The 9,963-nt window shown below is 36.0% G+C and overlaps 1 protein-coding gene across 1 annotated transcript in view; it reads right to left on the reverse strand.

Annotated features, from left to right (window-relative positions):
- Positions 1–9,963, reverse strand: part of LOC107093501 (serine/threonine-protein kinase PAK 3) — a 51,515-nt gene that overhangs the window by 18,497 nt on the left and 23,055 nt on the right. Inside the window, exons 2-5 of the mRNA XM_015388601.1 lie at positions 5,979–6,172; positions 5,773–5,873; positions 2,672–2,825; positions 2,543–2,580 (exon numbers count right to left, since the gene is read on the reverse strand). Of these exons, the coding sequence (XP_015244087.1) occupies positions 2,543–2,580; positions 2,672–2,825; positions 5,773–5,873; positions 5,979–6,150 (465 nt within the window). The 5' untranslated portion in view covers positions 6,151–6,172. The remainder of the gene's footprint in view (positions 1–2,542; positions 2,581–2,671; positions 2,826–5,772; positions 5,874–5,978; positions 6,173–9,963) is intronic.

Genomic DNA, 9,963 nt, shown 5'->3' on the forward strand with positions numbered 1-9,963 from the left:
AAAAAAATAGAATAAAGCTAAGAGTCATATTAAGAAATAAAAATAAACATTTTTATGGTTGGTAATCACATAACACAGACATCCCCATACTGTCCCGCTAAAGTATTCATTTATGCTCATTTTACTTTGCAACATTTTGTAAAATTCAAACCTTAAACTTCTGTTGATTTCATATTATAGACCAAAACAAAGGGCAGTGGCTGATTTTCAGAAAATAAATATTCAGTCGGAAGTCTTTTAACAGATTCCTCTGCAAAGTTACCATCTGATTTGCAAAATTCCTCTTTGAATCAAATCCAATGACCTTCCTGCCCCCACTAAAGGGAGGCATCCCCACATCATGATGCTGCCACCCACATGTTTCACAGTGGGGATGGCATGTTGAGGGATAAGCGGTTGGACACAGCATCTTTTGTTAGGAAAAAAAATCCTAATTATGACTAATAATGGATTATGACTATCCTAATTTAACAAAAGTGACTTTTTTAACATTGTTTATGTCATTTGTAAAAGAAAAATGTATAAAAAATAGGTGAAATGTTCACAGTATTGTATAATTGTTCCTCCACTTTGATGTAACTCCCCACTTTGTGTTGGTATATAACATTAAATCCCCTCGAAAAACATTAAAGGTTATAATGTTTGAGTTTTTTTAAGTAGAAATATCAAGAGGTGGGAATACTTTTATAAAGCATTGTATTTAAAAGTTCTAAATTTCACTGATGAAGGCTGAAGGTTCAAATATTTTGCTAACTGACGCAAACTACATGGAATTAACAGCATTTCCTCATTGATTGTGAAGTGGAAGTGCCTGTTGCTGCCCCTGGACAGGAGAGCAAACTGGGAAGGGGGCAGGTAAAGAAAAACATTATCTACCTGATCTTCAAAGACTCCAAATAATAGGCACTAAATTACACGTGCTATTTTTTTAATAATGGGTGTGCAGCTGGTGAGCTAAAAAAGATGTGCAACTGATTTGGTTTCCCCCATCAAAATGAGCAGATTGCATGTTATACAGGCATTTTTAGGTTGGTAGTAAAAGAAAGATGAGGTTCAAAGCCATTGACATAATGATAATTATCATTCAAAAATAATGATAACACTAAATAATATTTTAGATCACCTAGTAGCCTATCTAAACGTGCTATAAACAGAAATAAAATGAATTAGTGTAGAATATGCTTCGCATATTGATAAAGGCACGTGCAGAAAAAGGTTTGCACCCTCTGACTACTGAATTACAGTCGCAGATGACTTTGCACATTCTTTAAAGATTTGCTCTGCAACTTCAAACTGATTTGCACCCAGCTTAGGACAGAAACCTTCTGAAAATCTGGCCCTAAGTGATTTACAAAAAGATTTTGAAAATAATAATTTAATGAAGAGAAGCTACAGTTATTTATATTTTTAGTATGATGAAAAAAGATACCAAAACTGAGGTCATCTAATTTTAATCCTGGGTGAAGTTAATATATGAAAGCTGCAGACTGCCCAAATCTAAACTTTAGCAACTAGACTTAGGTCTGACCAAACCTTAGATAGCTCTGCATCACGTACCCCTAATGCTGGATTTAAATATGATTCGTATTTCTTAATAATGCTGCACACGTTGGTAGGTTTAGATATTTATATATATTAGTTGCCAATGCAAAACACATAAGTTTGTGGCATCCACATGCAAAGCAGTTTGGACGATAATCGGTTGGAGATCATCAGCAGTGTGATACTGCAGTACATCTTTGCTTCTTTAAATCAAATTTTGATGATAATTTTCTTTATATTGGCTCAAGAATTCAGTGACTTCAAAGGCGATAGCTGAGTCACTACTGTATGCTACTGAAAACTGAAATGCATTAGAAAGCTTTCAGTGAATAACAGCCTCGTGATGACCACCACACCCTTTTACCCTTCACTGGCCCTGCATGAAGAGATCCCAGCAGAGTTTTCCTGGGGCAGTGTATTCGACTTCTTCCTCACCCATTGAATACAGGCTGAGGCATACAAAGCATAGCTAGCTGAGGTCAACACAGTGGGAGTCTCTCTACACACAGCTGAGCCTCCAGTGATGGTTTTGTCTGTGAACGTTTGAAGTTTGGGAGTGGATCTAAAAAAACAAGCAATAGGCAGCACACCTCTCTCTGCAGTCACTTTGTTTTGTGCTGCAACTGCAAAACTGTTGTGTTTAAAATTAAGGGAATTTTGCAACCAGGAAGCAAGCTAACACATTTTGTCTAATAGAGGAAGAAATGTGTGTGGAAGTGGTGCATCTGTAAGTATGTTTTGCAGACATCAACCCCCTCACTCCCACTCAAAAAAAATATTAGATTAATTGTTGCCAACTTACCTGTTCAACTCTGATTTTAGGGTTATTGTGAAAAATTTTAGCATTTATATAAAGACATTTTATAAAGCAAGTAAATAAATTATCAGGTTTTATATCATATTAAAATTCTACATTCTCGAATTTGAAATCACATTTATAAAACAGTGTAGGTGAAAAAACAACACAAACCAACAAAGCTTTACATATCCAAAAACTCACCAAAGTATTTGCTGCAATGTATCCATGCGCTGTCTTATCTAAAATTAAAAAAGAGAGATTGTAAAGATTTTTATCATTTTCAAGAATATTTCCTTTTCATGTTAATGTTGATTTTAAGTATTTTATTACCTCCCGAAGTGAAGCTCATGTATTTCTGATTGTTGACCGTCTCTTTGGAGTCGTAGAACTTTAGCACGTCGATCACAGCTTGTGGGTTCTTCTTCTGCTCCAGCTTGGTGATGTTCGAGGTCTGCAGGAGCCGTGCCCACTGCTCTGGGATTCCCTGCAGAGGTCACACGTTGACAGGAAAATGTAACGTGTGTTGTTGCTTAACTGTTTCTTTCCTAAACAGAGCCAGTTATGGAAATAGCTTATTATTACCTTTTCTTAGAGAGAAAGTATTTATTGATCAGAGCTTCTTTGTTCCTTTTGTATGTCTGCTTCTGTCTCCCTGAACCCTCAGTCAACCTCTGCAGAAGGCAGCTTACACTGACACTGATAATGGCTCTGCTGGAATATTTTCCTTGTTAAAAGAACTTTTTCATCTCCACTCTCACCATATGCTTGCTCAATATGAGGGATTGCTTTAGAGTGATTTACACAATGCAATGAAATATTTACTGTTGTCACTTGCTCATCCAAGAGGAGTGGATCCTGCAAAGTCAACAACTAGATGCAATCATCTGGGTTTCAATGATAGAAAACCTTCAACCAATCTGACTGTATGGTCTGTTTAAAATGTCTCTGTAAAGTGCCTTATGGATGATATTTGTTCTGAATTGGTGCTTGCTGATTTTCAGGAAAAAGAGGACGCCTGGTCACCCTACCATATAAACAATTTTGATGTTTCAGTGAGTGAGTGCTTGTTGCTATGATGCATCTTTGCTCAGCAGCTTCCCTCGTTGTAAACCAACCAATCAGAGCACAGATCATCTAAATATTCATGAGCATACCATAAAAGGAAGAAAACCTGTCGTTTCATTCTAGGGTTTATAACCAGGCTTGCATTAGGGCTCATTGAATAGCAAATATGCTATTTTCAGTCCAACCAATGTTACACACCCTATTCAGAGACCTTAAGGACAAGCACCAAATACCCTATATAATCATTATATGACCCCTTTAAGGGCCAATTAAAAAAATTCTATTAAATTAAAAGAAATATTAAATAACAAATAAATACAATGACATCTAAATAGGTCTGCCCATTTCTAATTGAGCATCATTAATGGGGAGTGGTGGCCTAGTGGTTAGGGCATAGAACTTGGAGTTTGTGAGTACAAAACCAACTCCCATAGACTGCTGTTAGAGGCGTGAAACAAACACATAATGACTAAACTTGATTTTATTTTTCGTATAAAACATTTAATTAAAGTTTAACCATAACTGACTAACTTTCAAGTTTGCTGCAGGCTAACCATGCACGTTTTGCACATAAACATTTGTATTTCTAAGTTTGTCGTCTTCCTAAACAGAATGTAGATAGAACATTTCAATAGAGTGCATACATGCATAAAATAGATAGATCATTAACTTGACAATATTTGTATCAGGAAAATAGAAAATGGTATATTTTCTAAGAAGATAAACTAGATTTGTTGGAATTCCAAATTTTCTTCCTAAATTTCTTGTTTAAACATTTTTGGCATTTTCACCTGTTATCACACAATAGGTTTTTCATGCTTTTCTCTTTTTTAGCTGTAGTTTGAGATCTTCTGAGAAAGTGCAGTATAAATTAAATGTAGTATCATTATTATTCACACAAGGAAGGAGCCTGTTTGAGGTGTTACTTCAAAATACACCTGCAAGTGCGCCTTAATTTAATAAAAATTCTAATTTAATATATAAAAAAGAATTTAAAAAGTCTTTGAAGTTAAGCGCATATAAATAATTTGTGTAATCCGGGCTGAGCCAAAGTAGAAACACTTTTAATTTGACAGAGATGGAAGCATGTGGTCGCGTATCCTTTAATGCAATGATTAATAACATCTACTTTAAATCTAATTTAAATGTTTAGTTGTCAACAGTGTTTGAAATTAAATGTTCAGCACCTTCTCTCTAGGTCACTTTTGATGTTCATGTCCTGTTCAGGATAGAAATGTAAAATAGATGTTTGTGTAAATCTAATCCCCACAAATAGATGGTATTTAAAGGAGAGCAAATGTCATTTATCAGTGTTTATCCATGTCGTCTCACCGCTTTCTCTGAACATTTTTACACTTTAAAGCCTAATCTCTTGGCTGAAAATAGCCTCTGCTGCATAATGGTGTCAGAGGGGGCTCGGGAAATATGATTCTTGGATAGCGATCCAGGGACAAATCAACAGTAATTCACTCTGTTCTCCAAGAGAAGCATGAAATAAGCTTAAGAGAGTGTTAGAACAGCTAAAATGGGAATCTGCTTGCCACCAGCATACTGACTAGCTTTAAATATTCTTCTTCTGTATCATCTTTGACTCATATATTCTAACAGTATTTTGGGGGTAAGTCAGCATACATTTGAACTTTAGCATGGAGAAAATGACAGTAAACTAGATATGAACAAGGAAATACTTGTCACTGATGTCACTGGCGGCATAAACCAAACATTTGAAAGTCAAATAGTTGTTACCTCAGAGCAAAGCTGGTTTTTATAGCAGGCTGAAATGAGACTTCCACTTTACATTCCATAATATTTGAAATATGCAAAACTAATAAAAAGATCAATGTTGATTATGCACTACTGTAACATCTTATATACATGTCATTGCATTAGTTCCTGCAAAATGTTGTTTTAAATGAATTTCTTCCAATATTAATTGAATAAATGTAACTAGCTACTACACCGCCTTTGATTATATTAGTTAAATGTTATCAAAAAGCCGCATACGGACAACTTCAGAGTTTAAAACGTTTTAACAATGTTTAAAATTGATTTTATTTTAGTTTTTTTTTAGCTGTATATTTACAACATAGGAAGGAAGGAAGCAAGGAAGCAAGGAAGGAAGGAAGTCTAGATCTTTTTTTTATATATTCTCTTCACTTATTTCAAAGTAAAGGGTTCTGCTTCTAATAATCTCTTTTTCACCCAGTAAAGATGACGATTGCTTTGCCACAAAATAATTATTTATGTCAATAAAAGTCATATGAGCAACTCCTTTTTCTAGATGAGCCTGGGTTCCTGGATTAGTTTTATAAGCACATAATAAGTTCCTATATTTGACCCGCTTGTCAACTGAAATGAACACTTACTGTAAATTCCCCTGTAACAGCATCAAAGCCAACATGGATTGTGTGTTCGAAGTCTGAAGGTAAGGAGATCTCTGGACGTTCCTTTTCCTTCTTTTTATTTGCTGAAAAATAAAAAAAATGAAATATCATATAGTCTGTAATGCTGCTATTTATTGATATAGAATAGTGTAATGAGATGGAGAGTGAAGGTGGAGGATGACGCTCACTTTTGTCTCCTCCGGGGAAGATGGAGCGCAGGCGAGCTTTCTTGTTCTTTTCCTCAGGAGCCATTGGAAGCGGTTTAGATGCGTGATTCAGTGATGAAGAGTCTCGGGAACTACTGTTCATTCTCAAGGGGGGGGCTGGTGGCTTCTCTTCAATATCGACACTATCAGACATCTTTAGTAGCACTCACAAGATCCTGAAAGGAAACACAGGGGGAAGCAGGATCTTAGTCAGGAAAAAACAAGTCAGCTTTGCTTCAACAGAAAACTTATAATAATCTGCAATAATCTGCATGATTTGATTGCAATGACTGTAAAATGCCTTAAATAAAAAAAAAATAAAAAAAATGTGTTTACAAGGAGCAACAGCCTTTATTTCAGAGTTTCTCCTCCACAGTTAAAGGTCAATGAGGTAGATATTTCTAACAATATTTTTGGATTTATCCTTTTTTCACCTAAATATTACTACCGGTAACTACAATTTGGGCAAGGGAATAAATCCAGATGGAGACCAGTTTTTTTATTTCAGCTTTTAGAAATACGATGTCCTTCAAATTAAAGATTAAAAGTTACTTTGTGTAGGCCGAGGTGTTTGTTTTTCTTCAAACAGTTTTAAAGAAAAGAAGGAATCCTATGTAGAGGAGGGACGTTTAGGAAAGCCATGACTTGCTGAATGCTCCTATGCTTTGTGAACTCTGGGGTATCCAGAGCAGTGGTGGCGTGTGATACCTAGTGAATCTTTTCAACTCCCAAATCTGTAACCAGGCTTTGACTCTAAGATAATCTGGCGTGATGAGACCCTTCTATCACTCTCATCTTTCCTCTACCCATCCCACCGCCGTGTAAGACTTCTTCACTGCCTCACCCTGAGGCCAAGCCTATCATGTGATATGCAGCACAGCCGTCCCAGAAAGCGGGACATCCAGGCAGCCCCCTTAGTGGAGACCTACATTAGCAAACAAAGACACACTTCCCTGCACTTCAGCGGTGAGCATCGACTCTGGCAAATTACACATTTGGCTTCACAGTGGCCTTGGGGGTTTTATTCAAACGTTACCCAAGACGACAAAAATCTGATAAGATACAATAGACTCTCAGTTTATTTCCAATACAGCCGGTTTGGAATAAAAAACAAAACAAAAAAAAAACTGATTTTTAACAAGTGAGAAAAAAAAATGCAATTTGTCCTTAGAAAGGAAAAACTAAAAAATAATTATACAAGATATCTGTTTAAGGCTTTAAAGATATCGATGAATCAATAAATAATAAGAACAGACTTTCAACAGCCAAGCTTGTGGACATGAACAAGAAATGTGACTTGAGTTTTCATCGCTTACATTTTTCTAACTGTTTTTATTATTTCCATTTAATTTACTGCTTTCAAACAAAATAAACACAAAACATTATTTTAAACTAAATGAATTCATCATCCAAACTACTAACAACAGACAAAAACATTAAAGAAGGTGTGGGTAGAATAATAACAAAAGTTGACTGAGAGGTTTGCTTTTTTTAAATCACTTTTTTAAATATGTCTGCTTCTGTCTCTTTGAACTGCAGTCGGCTTCGGCAGATGGCCGCTCACACTGAGCCTGGTTCTGCTGCAGGTTTCATCCTGTTAAAAGGGAGATTTCCTCTCCACTGTCACTAAATGCATGCTCGGTGTGGGGGATTGCTTTTGAGTCAATGATATGCAATCAACTGGTTTTCCTTAGATAGAAAACTTTGAACTAGGGCTGGGTAAAAAAAATCGATTTTGAATCGATTCCTTTACATTTTTGCAGAATCGATTTCTAGGGAATGAGATCGATTAGTTTTATAGTGACGCGCGTGATGTTCACATTCAAATGAGCAGCAAAGATGCACTCAAGATTACTTCAAGCCAGACAGCTGCAAATATACCCAATAGGTTGACTGAAGACATTAAGAAATGGGGGCTGACGAGCAAACACCCTGTAGTTGTTACAGTTAACGCTGCAAATATGGTTTGTGCAGTGAAGTTAATGCATAATTTGGAAGTAGAGAAAAAAAACAAGTTTGTATGGTCCAAAGCATCCTTATTACAAAGACCCACAATGCAAAGAAAAGGTTTAGACAGAAACTGCATGTTTGCTGGATGCCAGTGGTGAGTTTTAATCATCTTATAGTTCAATTAAATTATTGCGTTCATTACCACATATTTTGCTTCTACAAATGAACAGATAATAATATCACGCATGCTGAGCTCGAGGGGAGCAAGACGGGAGGAACTGTGGAGGCTGTAGATGCTGCTTTGCGAAAGCTGTCTGGGACTGAGCGCAGTGAGGCGGAGCAGCTATGGAGGATGTGGGATTTTAGGGTTATACCAATTATACCGTAGATGGAGGGAAGATGATCCTCTCTGCAGATCTAATGGTGCATTTGAGTTTCAACAAAACGTTTTATAGATTAACCAAATCCCACAGTAATGGTTTAAAAAAATAATGATTCATGACATCATAAAAACTGTCCAGAATTCAAAATAAATTTTTGATTGATTGATTGACTTTATTGATCTAACAGAGGAGTAATGTACTCATTACATCAGCTTACATAGTCAAAAGAGAAGAAGAAGGTGCCAAAGGAAGAAAAAGGTGCATGGGATATATACAGTATATACAGTGCCTCCACATATGACAGCTTTTTTTTTTCTTTTTATAATAATAAACAATATGTGAACTGATATACTCACCGAAAAAAGGAAAATGTTTACATTACATCTCTTGCCACCAGACTCTACAATGTCACACTAGAATGGCAATTGTGCAATGTATAATTTGCAATTACTATATAATACCCTGTGCAATAACCTATTTCTGTATATTTGACACCCAGTGCAATAACTATATATAAAAATGTAAATATCCATCTATATAAATACCCATGTAAACACCCTGTGCAATAACCCTGTATTAGGATCCTTAAATTAAAAAAATAAATAAATAAATAAAAAAAAAAGCTGTCATATGTGGACCCACATATATACTGTATTTATCCCATGCACCTTTTTCCTTCTTTGGCAAATTCTTCTCCTTTGACTACTTAAGCTCATGTAACAAGTAAATTTCTCTAGTGTGAGATCAATAAAATCAATCGTCAATCAACTATTATAAAACAGCAACGTAAACACAAAATCAAGGTTCTGGAATGGTTATTAGAAGGCTATGAGCTCAGAGTCATTTAAAATCTAAGGGAAAAATCTGAAAATGTGTATAAATACGGTGGCTTACGAATCTGCTTTGGTTACCCCAGTTTACACTGTTGGCAGCTTCACACTGGTCCAAATTCCATGGAAACATGAACCCATTTGAGTCAATGAGTGTCTGCATTGCCTCAGCAGGGCAGTGTGTATCGCCATCTGCTAAAATTCACCCAGATCCTCTTTTTGCCAAACACCAGAATCAGCTCAGAGTCGGTCTGCACAGATCGAACTGAACCAACAGGAAGTTGAATGATCTCAATGTTTTCCACTAGATAAAGGGCACATTTTCTTCAAGGAGTCTTATCTTTATGATACTAAATATAAACTGACATTTAAACATCTAAAATAATCAATAAACAAAATATATATACAGTGGTGTGAAAAAGTGTTTGCCCCCTTTCCCCCTTTCTCATTTCCTGTTTTTTTGCATGTTTGTCACACTTAAGTGTTTCGGAACATCAAACCAATTTAAACAATACTCAAGGACAACACAAGTAAACACAAAATGCAATTTGTAAATGAAGGTGTTTATTATTAAAGGAGAAAAAAATCCAAACCATCATAGCCCTGTGTGAAAAAGTGATTGCCCCCTAAACCTAATAACTGGTTGGGCCACCCTTAGCAGCAACAACTGCAACCAAGCATTTGCGATAACTTGCAATGAGTCTTTTACAGCGCTCTGGAGGGATTTTGGCCCACTCATCTTTGCAGAATTGTTCTAATTCAGTTACATGTACATTAGAGGGTTTTCGAGCATGAACGGCCTTT

This window comes from Cyprinodon variegatus, unplaced genomic scaffold (assembly GCF_000732505.1).
Source record: "Cyprinodon variegatus isolate N-32 unplaced genomic scaffold, C_variegatus-1.0 Scaffold429, whole genome shotgun sequence".
Classification (NCBI taxonomy): domain Eukaryota; kingdom Metazoa; phylum Chordata; class Actinopteri; order Cyprinodontiformes; family Cyprinodontidae; genus Cyprinodon; species Cyprinodon variegatus.